The sequence below is a fragment of the Tachypleus tridentatus genome, chromosome 6 (assembly GCF_004210375.1).
Source record: "Tachypleus tridentatus isolate NWPU-2018 chromosome 6, ASM421037v1, whole genome shotgun sequence".
Lineage (NCBI taxonomy): Eukaryota > Metazoa > Arthropoda > Merostomata > Xiphosura > Limulidae > Tachypleus > Tachypleus tridentatus.
The window spans coordinates 124,069,706-124,088,850 of NC_134830.1; the positions used below are offsets into that span (position 1 = coordinate 124,069,706).

A 19,145-nucleotide genomic window follows, 5' to 3' on the forward strand; every position below is an offset into this window, starting at 1 on the left:
ACAAAAGTCTGGATCTGTAAGGTTATTATTAGAAACAAAAACTGGAAGTGAAACAAAAGTCTGGATCTGTAAGGTTATTGTTAGAAACAAAAACTGGAAGTGAAACAAAAGTCTGGATCTGTAAGGTTATTGTTAGAAACAAAAACTGGAAGTGAAACAAAAGTCTGGATCTGTAAGGTTATTGTTAGAAACAAAAACTGGAAGTGAAACACAAGTCTGGATCTGTAAGGTTATTGTTAGAAACAAAAACTGGAAGTGAAACACAAGTCTGGATCTGTAAGGTTATTTTTATAAATAAGATCTACAAGCGATAATACTCTTCTTTTTTTCAAATTCTCTGTAGTTTGGAACATTTTTACTGTAGTAGTTGGCTTGTTGTACTTGTATTTATAAAGTTCAGTGTTGCTGATATATTCACTTGCTGTATATTCATGTTTTTTTTTATTAGTCGTACTTTTTTCTCTTCTGTGTATGGTCTTGTTACTTTAATATTGTAGTGTAAGTTAATAACTTTGTTGTATTATGTATTTAGATACAGGCACATACAAAAATTGGACCTGGGAGTAAGTCTGTTTTTGAAGAAAAGATGCCTGTGTGGGGTAAGCTACATTTTCAAGTATTCTCTAAATATACAGTTGAATAAATGAAGTTAAAATGAAATGTTAGAACATATTTTGGAAGATTGTTTATCTGCACTCATTTATTTATAATACACAGACTGTAAGAGATCATCATGTTACATTTACGATGTAGAGGTCAACAAATGAACTAGAATATTCAGGGTTTTCAAGTCATCAAATGACATAGAGTATTTAAAATTATTTGGCTATCAAATGACTTAGAATATTTAGATTTCTCAGGAATATAGTGTATAATGTGATAATTTTTAATTTCTCTACCATAAGTTTAGTTTATTGGTATTTTTCATTTAAGAAGCATGCTTCCATGAGTAAATAGATGTTCTGATCATGTCATAATCCTTCATAAACAACTTTCATATTTATATTCCGAATCTTGCCTTTAGTTAGGATACTAAGGCTATTGATTTTTATGTACAGAACATTAAGTCTATGGGTTTGTTTATACAGAATATTGAGGCTGTGGATATTTAAGTACTCAATATGTAAAACTTTTTTTTTTATCCATAATAAGTGTTATCACAAGTAATGGATCATTAACTGATGTTTCTACAGAAAAGTCTTTACCTCCAGTGTTTTTACCCAAAATAGACTTGTCTATTCTTATACAAATACAGTATGGTCAAGTCCTTGAATAGATCTGTCAATACATGTTACTGGTAGTTTCAATATTTAGGGACAATCCTGCAAATGAAAGGAGTCATCCCCTCTGCTACTTTGTTGTTTTGTTCTATGTTTTTAATAGAACACAATTTGTTAATTTGAATTTACATGGCTTTAAGTGATTACAAATATTTAAGATTATTTAGTTTTTATAATATTTTTATATAAGAAAATTTGATTTAGTGCAGTTTCTTTTTTCAGCTCCACCATCACCCCCAGAGAGCACTTTTCCCTCAGCAGTTTCACGAACTGCCAAAACCATCCGCATCAGGTTCAGAAAAAGCTTTTTTTCTAATAGTAATGGACCAATCATTGCATATACAGTGATTCTTGCTGAAGACTTCAGTAAGAAATCAGATGGTTTGGAAATGCCATCTTGGGGAGATGTTCAGAGTTACTCATCTTGGCCTCCATACCAGGTAAGTTAAGTACTGTTGATCATATTATTAAAAATAAACAGAGATCAGAACTTGTATTAATTTTATGGAGGTTTAGATCTTATGTTAACATTGTTTTGCTTTCTGCATGTTTACAGTTTGTTATGTAACATATTATTTCAAATAGCCTTAAACTGAGTAAATAATAATTTGGATGTAGAATTTAAATAAATGTTGGTATGTATTCAGTTTATGATATTTATGAACAAGATTTGTTACATAGTTTTCTTTTTTAATACAAATACATTTTAATATTCAAACAATGACATAACTTAGAATAGTGGTTTTTACAAATAATGATCTATATACAAAAGGTTTACAAACTTACAAAACATATTAAGGCTTCTATCTCGTCTGTAACTTCTGTGATGTATTATCGGGAGTTCATGATAGTAAATTAATTTTGAGTTGATGCAGATATAATTTACTTAACAGGAAACTAGCTAGCCTTATGTTCTATACTCTTCACAAGCCACATCATGCTGAGATTTCCACAACCAAAGTTATATAATGTCTTTGTAAAAGTACTTGCATCTGATATGAATCTACAGGTGTTAAATGATTTCTAATTTTAAAATCTATAACATTCCTGATCAAATATCAGATCTCCTGATTAATAAGTGTTTTTATCAAAGCTATAGCTTCTGATGTTTATAGCATACTAGCTATAGCAAACAAATAATATATACTGTCTCTTGGTGCATTGTGTTGGTTACATTTATACTTGTGAAGAGAATTTCTCAAAATTTCAGTTTGCACAACAATATAAATGATAACCATTGTTTACTATACTGTTGATTATTACACTTAGATAGATAGGAACTTTGCAATACAGTATGTTATATACATTTCTAAACACAAACAAACATCAATATTAAAACAGATATATAATAGTAAATCCATCAGAGTTACCAAATATTGTTTTACTCTGTCTGATAATTGTGCATCTTGCTAAATAGCCTAGATATGTTCTGTTGCAAAAGATTACATTATAAGTTTGTCCTGTCTAAAGCATCCCACTTCTTACAAGTTTTCTATAATGCATCTAGTGTACAATAATTACCAATTCTCAATCCCTGTTTCAATAGTCCATCACATGACTTGACAATTATGTCTTTGTATGCAATAGTATGAATGTGATTCATTTTCTGACTGCTTGAATGTAACAATTGAATAGCTATTCTGTTGTGTGACTTTTGTCAGTCATCCAAGGATAACCTTCTTAATTATGTTACGCATTGTTACTTGAAGCCAATTGATGGCTTTTGCCATTTACTTTGTGTTTCCAGATTCTCGTGTATTGCAAAACATTACAGTTTGATAAATAAAGATTGGATATTGCTTTTTGCAAGTATCTTTCTGATAGACCCTATGATCATATTTCTTTGTTTTCTGTCCAGTTCTTCTGGATATCAGGCCACATCAGTATTCACAGGAATGAACTTGCTGACTCCACAGCTAAGTTCATCTGCTCTGATGCTATCACAGTTGTGCCTGTCCCACATATGGACCACAATTCTGTGTTGAAGGCTCGACTCCATACCAGTTGGCAGTCAATTTGAAGTGAGCAGCTTGATAAAAACCTTTTTCAGATAAAATCTTCTGTTGCTCTTTGGCTGTCTTCCTTCTGTAAAGATTGGAAGGAGGAAGGTGTGCTGGATAGGCTATGCTTTGGTTACAGTTTTTAACTCCTCGTTTTCTTTTATCTGAGACTGGCACATCAAAATGTGGTCTGTGTGACACTCCTGTCTCAACGGCCCAAATTTTACTGTTGTGTTGTCATTGAGCAAGAGCACCATTTTAGACATGTTTTTACCAATGGTTCACCCCTGATGTTGGAAGGTATAATTGGCGATAGTGATACTGTCCACCTCAGTTGTGTTTTTAAATTTTTAAGAGCCATTGGGCCTTTTAATTCTATTTAAGTTTTTTAATTCTGAAATTGTTTTTAACATGATTCTTTTTTACATATTTTAATGATTTTATTTTTCACTGTATTGTTTGGCACAGCATACTTGCTTTATGCCAATAAACGTCTTACAAGTAACCAACCAATCATTTGTTTTCCAATTCCATTAAGTAAAAAGGAAATTCCCCATCTTTTAAATTTTGAACCACCAATCTAAACACATCTTTAAGATTTACAGTAAGTGTAAGAATACATTGTATCAGAGAAGACTATTATACAACCTTCACAAAGTGATCAGATTTTAGTGGCATGATAGTGCCTGTAAAACGTAGTGATACATCCCATTCAACCATGACTTTATATTGGCTGTGAATATCACATCACTTGCCAATTTGCTTGTTTCAGTTTAACAAACTTTAAGATCTGTATCATCACCTAAGCCAGAAATTGAAATATGGATGGTAAGAACTTCTGTACATCTATTACCAGATACATGAAGTAATAGAGAGAAAGATTATGACATAGAATTAATATTTTGAGTTCTGTATGTTTTGTGGTATACCATTATTAGTCTAATTCTGTAATATTCTACATTTTTATTTGTTTATTCACCTTTTTAACTAGTAAATAATAGATTTTCCTTCTGGTAGACAGTTGGGTAAAATGTTCTGCCCGTTCAAGAGTAGAATTTAAACATTCATACTATATTTCTAGTAAATGAAATTTTTCAAACTTTCACTTGATTAAAACATACAGTTTAAGCCACTAAACCTTACTATCCATGAATTAATGTTTTACAATTTGTTTCTATTTGAAACATTTTCTACCTTAGACCACTGAGCCCTACTATCTCTCAAGTAATGTTTTATAACTTGTATGTTTCTCTTAGATTAAAACTGGTATTTTCTATCGTAGGCCACTGAACCCTACTATCCATTCAATGGTACCATAGTAGAAGATTTTGTAATTGGAAGTAATAGTTGTAATGGAGTGAGAGGTTATTGTAATGGACCTTTGAAAGCTGGAACAACATACAGAGTGAAAATACGAGCTTTTACTACTACTAGCAAATTCACAGACACTGTTTACTCGTACCCAATCAAAACAGGTAAGTGAACTACAACAAAAACCTAACTGTAATTTGTATCAGATAAACTTAAAGTCTGGATAATATGACACTGGCTGAATAAAAGTTATTTTCAAGTATTAGGGCAATTTAAAAGAGAGGTTGTTGTTACTTTCAGGGGTAATGTAGCAGAGAAGTTGAGGTAATGAGTGAGATTGTTTAGTTGTTATCTATAGAGAGAAAAGAAATATTTAATCTTGGTAAGTACACTTTTTATACTAGGCATTCAGAATGAGCAACCCTAAATGTTTGTATTTCAATATCTCTCTGTATTCTGTTACACATTATTTCTTATAATTGCCTGTTGCAATGCATGAATAGAACTATGGCCTCTGATTCTTCAAGATTCCAACAATACTGCTCTCATTGTTGGTATTGCTGTTCCAGTGTCTCTTCTGATTCTGATAACCCTCATTGTTGTGTTCCAGATCCTGACAATACTGCTCTCATTGTTGGTATTGTTGTTCCGGTTTCTCTTCTGATTCTGATAGCCATTATTATTGTTGTGGTTCTTCGTCGAAGAAGAACTGGTCCTTTCATGAAGAAAGGAGGAGTAATACATGGGAAGGAAGATGCTCTCTCTATACCTGAAAGTGAAATAATAACCAGGTAAAGATCACAAGTAATATCATCATTTGTTTAATTGCATGCCTATTGGTTATACTTGCAAGCCCAAACTATAAGCACAATGTACTTGTTCAACTAAGTCTTTAATAGGATGTTTTTGGTTTTTCTAACCTATAACTTTGAATAATATATTCCTTTTAAATTAGAGATTTAAGTAGTGTTCTTCTAAAATTGAAGGTATAAATACAGTGCTTTTTTTTTTAACTCTAGGTCTAATTAGGGTGTTCTTGTTTTAACTCTAGGTCTGATTAGGGTGTTGTTTTTAGAAACTGATTCACAATCAGGTGTAAATTGATATTTTACAGTTTTGATCGAAGTAGATGTGGATATTATTGCCATTAGTTGCAGTCATAAAGTGATGTTGAAAATATTATTTTAATGATTAAGAGTAATCATGTTCTAAATATTTTACAGTCGCCCAATCAGGTTGAAGGATTTTGCAGAACACTATCGTGTAATGTCTGCAGATTCTGACTTCCGCTTCTCAGAAGAGTTTGAGATGTTGAAGCATGTTGGACGTGACAGGTCGTGTGCAGCAGCTGATTTTCCTGTGAACAGGCCAAAGAACAGGTTCACTAATATTTTGCCCTATGACCACTCTCGTGTCAAACTTCTACCAACAGATGACGAAGAAGGGTCTGATTACGTTAATGCTAATTACATCCCGGTAAGCTCAACCTCCTGGAAAACTCACTGGACTTTTATTACATTTGCTTTTCAATGGTACTTGCTTTTTAACAAGGTTTATCTGGTGATTGATTGTTTAAAGTATTTGGTGAAGTTGAACTGTTGCATATATCCATGCAATGTACTTTATCTTTTGATGTTTAAATTTTGTGTTTATACTGCTATGCCATTTCTTCTTCTTTTCCTCAGGGTTATAATTCTCCAAGAGAATTTATTGTAACCCAGGGCCCCTTGCACAGTACAAGGGATGACTTCTGGAGGATGACGTGGGAACAGAACAGTCGGGCTATTGTAATGCTGACTCGATGTATTGAAAAAGGCCGAGAAAAGTGTGACCACTACTGGCCACTGGATACTCAACCTGTATATTATGGTGATATTCAGGTCACAATTTTGAATGAATCTCAGTATCAAGATTGGACCATTTCAGAGTTTAGAGTTTCAAGGGTAAGTTGTAAACTAATTTAATTCTTTACAGAACTAAGTAGTTATATGTGAAGTTTTACCTTTTGTATCTGGATCTCAGGATGAGACCTAGAACATAACTAGTCATGTTTCTTAGAGTGGATATGGATGTTAAAACAATTTACTTATATATGAGAACAGAACATAGACACCTCATCACTTACTGTTTGTAGAGTGAGATTGTTAGCTTAATCTTAAAGGAATATAACTAATACTAGTTTCAGTTAGTGAAGATATTAGTTTCCTGCAATAGACTCTCAGAGTTGAAACATTAGATAACAAGTAATTCCTGTAAATTTTAATGTAGAAGTCAGAGTAGTATTATTATATTATAAGAAATCGAGGTTTAATAAGATTTCATCTTTGCTGTATTTTTTATCTTCAATTAGGGAGATCAGTCACGAATAGTCCGTCATTTTCACTTCACAACCTGGCCAGATTTTGGAAGTTCCAGATCCCCCCATAACTCTAGTTAAATTTGTACGAGCCTTCCGGGATCGTGTCATACCTGATTCCAAACCTGTCATTGTCCACTGCAGGTGATATCATACAAGTTCTAGTAACTGTCGGAATGATTTGTAATTCTACTTAAATGATAACATTTTACACTGTTATTCTTACAACTCTTGAGATTCATTAATCTATTACTTATTTTGTTAATTATTTTATGTATAAATACTTATTAACTTTAATGACTTTATTAAATGACAGTTAATTTGTTGTTGCTTCTAGTGCTGGTGTTGGTAGATCAGGAACTTTCATTGCTCTAGACAGAATCTTGCAACACATACATAAGTACGACTCTGTCGACATCTTTGGTATTGTGTATGAGATGAGAAAAGAACGGGGTGTGGATGGTACAGAATGAGGTAAGAAGAAAAGAATTACAAATTTTAAATATCACAAAACGTTAGTTGATATTAGAGGTATTATGTTATATCCTGCTGTTGTTACTTGCTGAGATATATCCTTTCTGTTGAAGTCATACCACTGAAGTAATTGATATTAGAAATGTTGTCATGTTATATCCTGTTGTTGTTATTTACTGAGATATATCCTTTCCATTGAAGTCATATGAGCAGTGTTGTTACAATAGGTGTAAATATCAATTTTTACACATAAAAAGAGCATTCTAATTGGTATTACTTTTGATCAACTAATGTTAGTTAATAACAGCTGTGGGGTTACAGTGATATTAAATATTCTGTATTAGGTGCTGAAAAAGTATATTTGTTTACTGTGTTCATGCCCAACAACAGTACCTTTGTTTACTCTCGAATAATAATGTAGTTGGACTGCTCATCTTGTCGTCAGTTTTGCAGTTCACTTCCTTGTGTTAAAAGCCAAAAGTAGAACTTTTATATTATTTTTGACAGATACAAATCATCTGTCCTTTCAGATTGAAGTATAAGAACCATTATTTGTGTGGACTATGTTTAACTGTGATGTGTTTATATTACAATAACTATAGATGTCTCCTTACTTTTGTGCTTCTGTTTCCTTCCATAGCAACAGTACATCTGTATTTATCAGTGCTTGCTTTGTGTGTTGGAGGGTACAGAAAACATTCTGGAACCACCTAGGCTTGAAGTGCATGATAACCAGGGATTTGAAGGTATAAACAACAGAATAAGGTCTTTAAATAACTTCAGATGTAAGATAATTTTTACTTTTAAATATTTCAAACCTTAATTCCCCATATGAAGATTTACTTTGTTACATGTTTCTCTAGACAAACAGTATAAAGTTGCATGTGATCTATGTATCTTTTACCAGTCATTATTTCAAGTAGTGTGGATCTTGTGCGAGTACAGTGTAACACGTTATCCATTCATGTCTTTTTGTAGAAACAAAAATATTGTAGACCTTTTTCTAATAAATTCTACAATTTTCTTGTGTTTTTGCAGATGATGAAGGTATAGCAGAATCAGGAATTTAACCAGGAACTTAGACAGAGTTGTAAAACAGGATTGTTGTTCTGCCACATTTATTTGTGATATTTAAGTGACTGTATATATTTCTTATTTTATACAAAACATACACGTGTACTGTCACTTCATTATCCACATATGCTGTAAACCTGTCGCTTCAGTTTTTGTAGATTCTCTCTACCAGTAAGACTGTCACGGTGTGTTTGACACGTAATCTGACAAGGTCAACAGGCACTTGTTATGTAGAACTCTGCTATCTGTAACCATCCATACAGCTTGAAAGGTTTAACATGTTATGTTTCACATAAATGAAATCAGGTCATCTGACATATAAAACCAGTTTTACAATAGATAAAGAAAGTGTCATTATATATGATAAAATATTGTGTATGATACTTTGATGTTTTGTTGTTGTTTACAAATTTGTTGTTTTAACGTTAGGAAAGTTTATGACAAACACTGCCGGCAAACAATTTTCACTTTCACTTATGGTACCAGTTGACAATATTTCCTAAGTAACATATGTTAACATTATGATTTAAGAAATTCCTAGAAACTTAGTGTATTAAAATATTTTGAACAAATGCACTTATTCTTATGTTAATATTGTAAAGGCTACAGTTTTTCTTAAATCTTGTAAAAAATGTAAATATAGATAATTCCAACAATGTTCTATGAACACAAGTGTATGTGACCAACACCTGTCGTTTGTTTTTTATCCAGACCAATATTCCACTGTTGTTTGGAGTTATTTATAAATTGTTGCTATATCTTAGCTTTCGGTAGCTTGAAATTTGTGTAACAGAAGATCTTGATGAAGGTAGACCAGGACAATAGTTAGAGATTGTACATAAAACAACCAGGTGCGAACAATCTAGTAATTGATTTTTACTAAGGTATATCAGGTTTTATCTTGTTAGACGTTTGTATATTACATAATCAAACTGTACGAGATTAATTTGTGCATTTTATGTTTTTTCAATGTGGATTCAATTGTTCAATTTCTGTCCAATGATTTACTTGGAGCATTCAAAAGACGGACCATGTTCTCACAGTTAGCCCCAAACCCAGTGTAAAGAACAAATGAGTTACACACATAACAGGTTGAGGAAATTGATCATTCTTTAAACTACTTGTATTAAAAATTGTTTCATTGTAAGAAGCTTGGTGCAAACCACTGAATACTGTCTTCACTAAAACAATGAATGTTTTGTTGTTTTTATATTACTGAGATAAAATAAAGTAAACTGTAAAAAAAATACAAACTCGTGGTTTCTTGTACCTAGAATCATGAAAACCAACTCGGACCGATATGTATGTATTAACATATACCCTCTTAAAAATAAAGGAGCCTGTACTACCTGTGCTTCATAGCTAACTGAAATAAATAAATTTTGATAAATCAAGCTCGACTAATGAAGAGCCAGAAAAGCATAGTTGGAGGCAATCAGTCGTTGGTAAATTTCTTTGTGAGCCAGTCAAAATTAAGATCATTTGTGAAATAAATTTGTAGTGTATTCATTTAATAATTATTGTTAAAATCAGTTAGATTAACAATTTCTAATGCATAAAGCCAGAGTTTTTTGGTGACGCTAAGTTCCAAGAAAACTATGACCTTAATATTGTTGTTAGTTCATGTTTTTAAAATATAAAATGAAATGTAGAGACAACAAATTAGAAAAATATTTATTAATTTAGACTCTGTTGGTTAATTAGATTTTTTATTAAAAATGGTGATATATAAAAAAAAAAAGCTTAATTCAGGGTATTCTGATGTAACGCAGGACGTTACCGTAGTATATATACTGTTACAAGTAAAGTAAAATGGAACAAGTTAGGGTAATAACTAGCACCTGAGTTTGTTTGTTCTCTTTATTTGTGTCTGAGATTATTTATATTGAAAAGATTCCCCTACACAAATGCGTTTGGGAAAAGGAAGGAAAAACGAATGGAAGAGATGGAAAATTTATCTTGTTATTATGACATCCAATCTACGAACTTGTTTTCTTTTTAGTGCAGATTAAAATAGCTATGTAGTTGTGGATCTGTTATATGTAGTGTCGGGAACCTCTCCACTCTGCCTACACAAACTTAGCCGATTGATGGAGTTTTTGGGACCAACCCTACAGTATGGAAGTTTGTTGGACTGAAGTCACGTGCCTAGAAGTATTTTAAAGAGTGATGTACAGTTACTGCCTAGGCCCATCGGACCTGACTCGTAATCATTAGTACTTGTTACAGTTCACGTACTAGTAACTTCTAATATATAAGTGCATCTTCACAAAATTTAGTAGACTTTAAGGAAACGTTACAATGCTTTCGCACACAACAAATGAGATTTTTAATAAGTATTTTTTATTAATATTTGTTCGTAAAATTGTCGACTCTTTTTAACTAGTACGAGAGCAAAGTGATATTTATTTTGAGATTAAGACTACTTTTCTTTGCCTCAAAAATCTCATATTTCACTTGTATAACTTCTATAACCTCTTAAATGAATCTATATAACTTTTTCAGCACAACTTTACATTTTTTTATGTTGTTACGTTTATTACTTGAGTCTTTAGCGTGTAAAAAAACTCATCAAATATAATGAAAATAAAAATTTTTAAATCAGAAGAAATGGCTCTAAGACATGATTCCGGCAACGGTCAGTTGCAAACTCTGTTAACCTGAAGATGACCTACTTCAGGTCGAAACGTTATTTTGTACTTTAATTAAAGTGCTAATACCCATACCAGCCGTTGTGAGATATATTTCTACTTCAAGTGGGTTTCTTGTCACCATGAAAATGACCAGCTGTCCTTTTTTCTTCATTATTAATCAAGAGCTTTCAAAGCACGCACCTTGAGAGTCTCCACTGTTAAACATGCCCCATAAATTTTATTTATTTTACTTTCAACATCTAAAGTTAAACTCATTGTAAATAAAGCTGAAAACACTGACCGTCTGAACCTGTCTTTTGCGCAACGTAATACAACACCAGTGAGCAAAACAGAAAAGCGACATTCTTAAATGCCTTTGTTCCAAGAACACAATATTGGACTAAGCAGCTTATACCCAATGTATATTACTTAAACACTCACAGAAGAAATTTCCAAAGGTAATAAAATTGCAATTAGAATGTGTGAAAACGTTTATTACATGGTTCAAAGTTGTGCTGGTCCAATAAACATTGTAGGTTCTGAGCCTCGCGGATCCATTTATATCGCAGGTGTTTCATTACTACTACTGCTCATCTATTTTATATCTATTGAATTCCACAGCATATGTATATGAAGATGTTATTTGGACACTTATAAAATTTACCACTCTTGTTTTAAAGTTGTCAAGTTTTGAATGTAATATAACGTGCTTTTAAATTTACCTCAGTTTAGACAATAATGCAAATGCAGTAGGTCTAACTATGTATTGGCTAACAAAATTATACTATTTCGGTTACCGTTCGATACATATTTGTATAAGTATACGTTTACATATTACTACTTACTCGTAAATGTTTAAATTTTAGTTATATTTCTTAAAACATAGAAAGTAAATGAGAAATGCATTGAAAACCACTGATTTCGAGTACGTGCCCGTGTTGCGAAATTCTGCACTCGTACATAGTACTATTTACTAAGCCTTGTCTAGACTTTTCGTTGGGATGTTTAGATAATTTTTGTAGGTTTCAAATATCAACTTTTGAAAGAAAACATTAAATCACAGTATTAGTATCTTCAAAATCCCTGTAATTTAGTAAAGCATATAGGGGTTGAAAAAATCCCATTCTTACTCGGTGAAACGACTTACTGACCACACGTGTACAGCTTCGACAAAATTCTTTCTTCCCCCTTCAAGTCGCTTATAAACAACTGTCAGAGTTACGAAGCGGGGACAATTATCTTTCTATTAGTTATAAGCTTGAGCTATTAGTAGTAGATGGTACTAGTTCGCTTTCTCTCTCTATGGGTATTTGGGTATTGATGTTTGTCTACCCAGGAGGGTCAGGTTTCTTTGACCTCTTCCTCCTTCCTTCAGATTTTGTTTTTTTAATTTATTTTATTAGTATTTTTTTTTCAACGATCAAGCGTATTTATATGTGGTATACGAGGGCCAGAGTAACCCGCGCTTACTCCATGCACGATCTATACACACACTTTGTGCAAATAAAACATTTCTCTTATAGTTCCATAGATTATTTGTACTTTCATCAGTTAGATATTAACTAGAAAACGTTTACATAAAAAAAACCTTTCAATTTTTTGTAATTAATCTCTAAACTAATGTGGAGTCTAGTTAATAGGTGGTCTTTTATTATAATTGTTTTACATATTTATTTTTATTTAGAAAGTATATATTCACTGGGGAGAGGTGCTGAGGTCTATCATCATCATGTAAACAATACCTGTCAAGTTCCCTCACTAGTTCATTTTTTCTCCAATTTTATCAAAATAATTTATTGTACTATGTAGGAGTCTATCTGCTATTGTTTCGATATATGCGTATTTATGCATAAATTCGGAAGATGATGTTCTGGGTACTTTATAAGCTGCTGTGAGTAATGTATTTTGTATTGTTTGTATTTTTGTTTGCAATAGTTTTTTTACTTACGTTTATTCATGCAGGAGCTGCATAGTCAATGACGGGTCTAATGTATGTTTTATATATTTTCATAATGTTGTCTGCCGTAGCTCCACTGTTTTTGCCAGTTAGACACCTAGCATAGTTTGTTCTTCGCCAAATTGTTGTTCTAATATTATTTATGTGGTTTACCCACGTTAGTTTTGAATCAAACGTAAGTCCTAAGAATTTTGCTGATGTAGCAATCTGTAGTTGTTCACCATTCATTTTTTCAGATTGCTACATCGTCTGCGAACTGTGAGTATCCATTATGTGGATCTTTTAGGGGCTTATTATTCACGTCCATGATGGATAGGATAGGGGTAACTCCCCCTTCTTGAGGGACACCAGCTTCTGGAGTAAAACTCTCAAAGAATGCCCCTTCAACATCTATTCTGCATGATCTGTTTTCCAGAAAGTTTGACAGCCAGCGAATAGTTCCCCACGGTAGTCTCATTTCTTGTATTCGGAACCGAAGACCGTTGTTCCATGCAGTGTCAAATGCTCTCTCGATATCGAGAAAGCAAGCGACAGTTCATTATCTTTTATTAAAACTATCTACAATTGTTTCTGTTAATCTGACTAAGTGGTCTATTATTTATTTGAATTTTCTGAAACCATTTTGTTCTTCTGGTAATTTTAATGTTATCTCCAGGAATGCGGAGAGTCTATTACTAATTATTCTCTCAAGAATTTTGCCTACACAGCTGGTCAGATTGATTGGTCTGTAGCTATTTGGGTTATCTGCTGGCTTTTCTTCTTTGTAGAACATTAATACATTTGCATGCTTCCAAAAAACCGGGATATAACCAGAATATTTTGACAGATTAAAAATTGCTGTAAGATATTCAAATAATTTGGGAGTGCCTTTCTTAAGAAGAATGGCTTGTATACCATCTTCTACTGGTGATTTATTTTTAGTGTTAGTAAATGTTTCTGTGAGTTCTTGTGCTGAAATTGTGTTTGTGTTGTTGGTTTGATAATTGTTTAAGTCCACTGGAAAGTGTGGTTTGAATAGTTCACTGTTGTTTGTTATAAAGGTATTTACTTTATTATAGTAGTATGTGTTCATGTCTGGGTCGTTATTTGTTTTGAACGTATTTTCAAGTTGTTTGAACATTTCGGCTTTTTTTTTATTTGTATGTGTTGTGGTGTTATTGTACACTAAAAGCGGATATTTTCTTCTTGTTGTATCTGCGTTTGTTAGTCTTTTCAGATGTGTCCAAAATTGTTTCGGGTTTGTTTTTTCGTTAAGTTTGGTGCAGAAGTCGTCCCATTTTTTTTGTTTTAATAATTTAACTTATGCTCTAATTTGGTTTCTTATTCTGTTTATTTGTGTTTTTAATTCGCTATCTCTTGTATACATGTATTATCTTCTAAATTGTCGTCTGTGCTTTATTAGTGTTAACAGGTGTTTGTGAGGTTTCCATGTGTTATTTTTAGTTTCATGTTGTTGTTTAGGTATTGTCTGATTTGCTGTGGTTTGTAGGCATTCCGTAATTATTTGACAGTAATTATCAATATCTATTTTATTTTTAGCTGTTGTTATAATTTTATTTGTTAATTGATGGTCTAATTGTTTTTGATATTCTTTCCAATTTGCTTTTTTTAATCGAATTTTCCTTTTCTATGTATAATATTTTTATGGGGTGTGAGATCGAAGACACACCATATGGGTAGATGATCGCTGTCTACATCTTTTTTCCCACTTGAAATTTTATAAGCTTTTCGCTCATGTTGTACGAGCTTAGGCATACGTCTAGTATGTCACTAGTATTAGTGGCATACGCTGTATGCGTAGGTGTATCGTTATTCAAGAAGGCTATTTTATGTTCATTTATAAATTGTAGAAGTAGCCTTCCATTAGCATTTGTTGAATTACAGCCAAAATGAGTATGTTTGCTGTTTAGATCTATTAAAATGGTATTGTGATTGTGGGAAAAGATGTTGTTTATTAACTTTAAGTCTATTTACTTTGTGGGTAAATAGTACATTCCTGCTATTGTGAGTGCTGAGCGATTACTTAACAGGACATCTATAATTATATTTTCGTTATGGCTGCTGATTTGAATTTCTGACATTGAAAGACTTGTTTTGTATAGCAGCAGCATTCCTCTAATTATATCCTGATTATTTAATCTGTCTTTTCTGATAGTTATATAACATGGTATTTTAAATCTGTTGGTTTTGTATAATAGGGTTTCACTTAATATTACAACTTCTGAGTTGGTTTGTTGAATTATGTCTTAGATCTCGTGTTTCTTTGAAGTCATTGCACCTTGGATGTTGATGAGAACTTTTAAATGGTTGATTTAAAGAGTGGAGCCACTAGTAGATTTGCTAAGTATATTTATATCTTAGCAAATCATAGAGGTGGGTGGTTCTTACTTTATATTTAGCTTTTCTATATTTTAAATTCGAGTTTTTAATTCGTTAGATACTTGCACAAGTTGTATAGTGGGCGTAATAAGATAGAAATTGAGCAATAAGACAACTAGATATGTGACACAAAAACCAATACCTAACATTTGTTTTTTTTTACATTTCCTTTTATATTAAAGAAAGTAAAACATGTATAACTTTAAATTATAAACTATGTTTTAATGAAATTGGCATCAAATACAAATTATTTAATACAATTTTTTAAAATAACGTTCCAAACGTGCACTTTAACCTCTATGGATTAAAGAGTGAAGTTTAATATATCAAATGTTATCTTTTTCTAGCCTAATGGAACACAATTATTTCTGAAGACTTATTTAATCAAGCCAAGCCTGCTTCAGTTTCTAAGTCAACCTGTTTTTAGTTAGTTAAACCTAATCCAACACAATGTAATATCAATTCTTCCTTAGTTGAACACAAATTAATTTTCTTTGGCGAAAACTTAATCCGTCTCTTCGTCATCTAATCTAACACAAACTGGTTCGGGTTTTTAGTAACCAAATCTACTCCAACTGATTCCGGTTCGTCGTTAGCCAAATCTAATCTAATTCAAATGGACTTTGATCATATTTTTACCCATCTCTTCGTTTGGCAGATCCTATCAAACGCAGACTGATTTATTTCGTGTAAAACTTAGTGTTATTTAAGATTAGTTTAATTTGATTTAACCCTACCTCCTAAAATGTGTATGACCAAGTTAAAAACAGTTCACCTAAGAAACGCTCGTGAAGATTAGATGTTAAGCTCAAGGAGCTAGGTTTATTTTGTTTGTTTTGATTTTCGCGAAATGTTAAGTTACACGATGGCTGTTTCACGCTAACCGTCCCTAATTTAGAAGCCTAAAACTATAGCTAAGACAACTGGTACCAGCCCGTTATTTAAACTGAAGATTTCTGTGTTGTGTTAGGTTATTTAGACTGATCTCCATGAATAAAAGAAACTTAACTTCAAGTTCTTCAGGTTGAGTGATACAGTCATTTTAGTGACAATTAAACATTTTGATTTCCATTAGATTTTTTAATGCAATTAATAAACATGGTTGTGTTTAAGTTCTAACAAATCACATTATTTCATTTTAAATGCAACGAATATGTTTTCTCCAACAAATACAAGCATTTGGGAAATCAAAAGCATACCATTGATGCGATTTATTTTTCTCACAGGAATTCGTCAATATATATATATATAATCAACCAAATATCGCTACTGTCTGTTACAAGATTATACAATTTTTAAGTCCCAAATATAACACAGTAAAGAATAAATGTTTAAGTTTAATATAATAAGCTTGCTTTAGCCCTTTTAACAATTCCTCGTAAGTTATTGTGTCAACAAAAACCAACATTTCAAAATAAAGTTTTATGTAATCCTTACAACGTCATCCATTTTTTTACTATCCACAATACGACATTAATTCAGAAATAGTACAGCTTTTTATACAACACTCGTCTGTTACCCCACGATTTTGTCGAGAAAAAGTATCTGATTTATAGATGAGGGGCATTTCTATTTTCTTGCCAAGGTAATCACCGTCAGATGAAGTGTTCATCTCTTCTACCAATCGCCACCAGGGAACTACAATATATATATATAAACGAGCATGAAATTGTCGTCTTAACACACCTTGTTAAAAACTACAGAAATAAATCCAATTTATCTTAACTGACCAATTATTGTTATTTCGTTACAATCTTAACTGTGATAAACATTTAAATTATGTTTTAAGTAACATTGAAAATGTATAATACTGAAGAGAAGGATTAGAGGTCAATGACACTGATAACTAAAAATTATACTTTAGAAATAAAGCTTGACTTGCAGATGTCAAAGGATTTGCTATGTATTTAAATTTGCGTGCACATATTTCAAATACTATCAGTTGTGAACGTAAATGCAGACTAAGAAAGCACGTGACTGAAAAGTATTTTACCCGTTGCTTTGTTGAAAATACTGTGCTCCAGGCGTTTGTAGGGAGAGTAGTATATCCCGCCACAAACGAGAGAGAGCGCTTCGGCAAGCTCAGGCCCGCAAAGTCTCTGAGATCGCGTTGCAATCAAATGTTGACTGGGCAAAGCTGTAACCAATGACGTAACAACCGCACTGACACAGATCAAGGCCAGCATGTTTGTTCCCTGGAAAAAACATTTTTGTAAAGTTAAGGTAGGTAAAAGAGCAAAATATTTACAAAGTAAAAGACAAACTACTAACATTATTATTTAGGTTTAACTCTAAAGTATGTAACTTATGAGTAACGGCATTCTCTCAGATTACGAGAGTTTGGGGCGATAATCGAGATTTATGATTGTCAAAATGTGGTTTGATTGTCACGTTGAATCACGGAGTTTACAGAAGGGTAATCGCCCCAGGGCAAAAAATTCCCCTGTAATACAATATTCTCCAATTTATCGAATTTTAATTTCGGTTCATTTCCTCACCTGAGAGGACTAAGTAGAAGTAAACGTCTGGATAACATAAAAACAGTTCAGTGTCTTAATGTATAACATCGTTAAACTGGTGCACCACAAGTCTTTACCAGTGTAGTTTAATCCTGTCTAACCTCTGCCACCAAGTAATAATATCACAAGTCTTTGCTATGTAGTTTAACGATATTTAACTCTACATCTAAAGTCAGAATAACAAGTTTATGAAACCAGAGATTTTTTCATTGGTTTATCTCTTGTGTTATAACTTCACTAGTTTTATTATCAAGTCTTTATAAAATGTGTAATGCACGATCTATATTTAAAAATTAATCGTTTTTTGTTCTGTTTAACTTCAATATTTTGCTTTTATATAGGTTTTATGAACTGATACTTGAAACAGAGAAGAAACGCACCTACTACCACCCCCTGGTGGCCCCTAAACGAACTGCAAACGGCGGACAAATGACTTGCATCAATATTTTAGGTAAAACAGCTAAAAATAAACACTAGGGTTTAAAATATATGTCTGTCGGAGTAACTCTTTGTGAAACAATACAGTTTAACTTATTCGTGCTATACGATAAGGTTAATCAACACAAGTCTAGGGCTGACATCAAATACCAACGTCACAAGTGAAACTCCTACGTTTCATATGTCGTCATGATATTTAAACCACACCCCACGCGTGTGTACTTCTTAGTTCTCGCTTTATTTATCTTTCTAAATAAGAAGTAAGTAAGTGAAATATCACACAGACCTTTTACTGTTTTTTTCTCTATTATTAAATGATGTGGTAAAGATAAAATGTGAAAACTTGAACTATAAATAATTTATTCAAATCCAGTCACTAGGGGTTCGCGCGACATTTAATACTTCCAGATAGACGAACGAAAGAACAACTTATTCCCACCCTGGATGTTATTTTTAACAACTTTTGTGAAAAACTGGATAAGACTAGTAGGTTGAAATCTATTATATCTCTGTGAGGTAACCAGAATGTGGGGATACTGCTGCCGGCTGTAGAGAATGAAATAGAATCATAAAAATAAATTAAAACAAAGGGATAATTGGGAGAAAAAACGTACCTACTTCAGGATTGAAAACATTATTACATTGAAGTAACGGAGGAGTAAACTCAGTTCAATAATCTACTACATTGGGACAAATGGGGATAAAGTTATTTCGTTAACAAGTT

The 19,145-nt window shown here is 32.4% G+C and overlaps 1 protein-coding gene, 1 long non-coding RNA gene and 1 pseudogene across 3 annotated transcripts in view; 2 read left to right on the plus strand and 1 right to left on the minus strand.

Moving 5' to 3' along the window:
• Window positions 1–10,236, plus strand: part of LOC143253541 (tyrosine-protein phosphatase 10D-like) — a 34,706-nt gene extending 24,470 nt beyond the window's left edge. The window contains 12 exon segments of the mRNA XM_076507591.1: window positions 533–599; window positions 1,503–1,720; window positions 4,563–4,755; window positions 5,202–5,382; window positions 5,815–6,067; window positions 6,277–6,534; window positions 6,942–6,998; window positions 7,000–7,091; window positions 7,285–7,399; window positions 7,401–7,421; window positions 8,062–8,167; window positions 8,460–10,236. Coding sequence (XP_076363706.1) covers window positions 533–599; window positions 1,503–1,720; window positions 4,563–4,755; window positions 5,202–5,382; window positions 5,815–6,067; window positions 6,277–6,534; window positions 6,942–6,998; window positions 7,000–7,091; window positions 7,285–7,399; window positions 7,401–7,421; window positions 8,062–8,167; window positions 8,460–8,491 — 1,593 coding nt within the window. The 3' untranslated portion in view covers window positions 8,492–10,236.
• Window positions 10,237–16,642: 6,406 nt separating this feature from the next.
• The window catches only part of LOC143253553 (fatty acid CoA ligase Acsl3-like), a 168,098-nt pseudogene continuing 165,595 nt past the window's right edge, over window positions 16,643–19,145 (minus strand). Inside the window, exons 17-18 of the transcript XR_013029691.1 lie at window positions 17,458–17,659; window positions 16,643–17,102 (exon numbers count right to left, since the gene is read on the minus strand). The product of XR_013029691.1 is annotated as a fatty acid CoA ligase Acsl3-like (transcript). The remainder of the gene's footprint in view (window positions 17,103–17,457; window positions 17,660–19,145) is intronic.
• LOC143253557 (uncharacterized) lies at window positions 17,513–18,471 on the plus strand. Its single transcript, XR_013029697.1, has 2 exons — window positions 17,513–17,687; window positions 18,325–18,471. It is a non-coding gene; the product is annotated as an uncharacterized LOC143253557 (long non-coding RNA).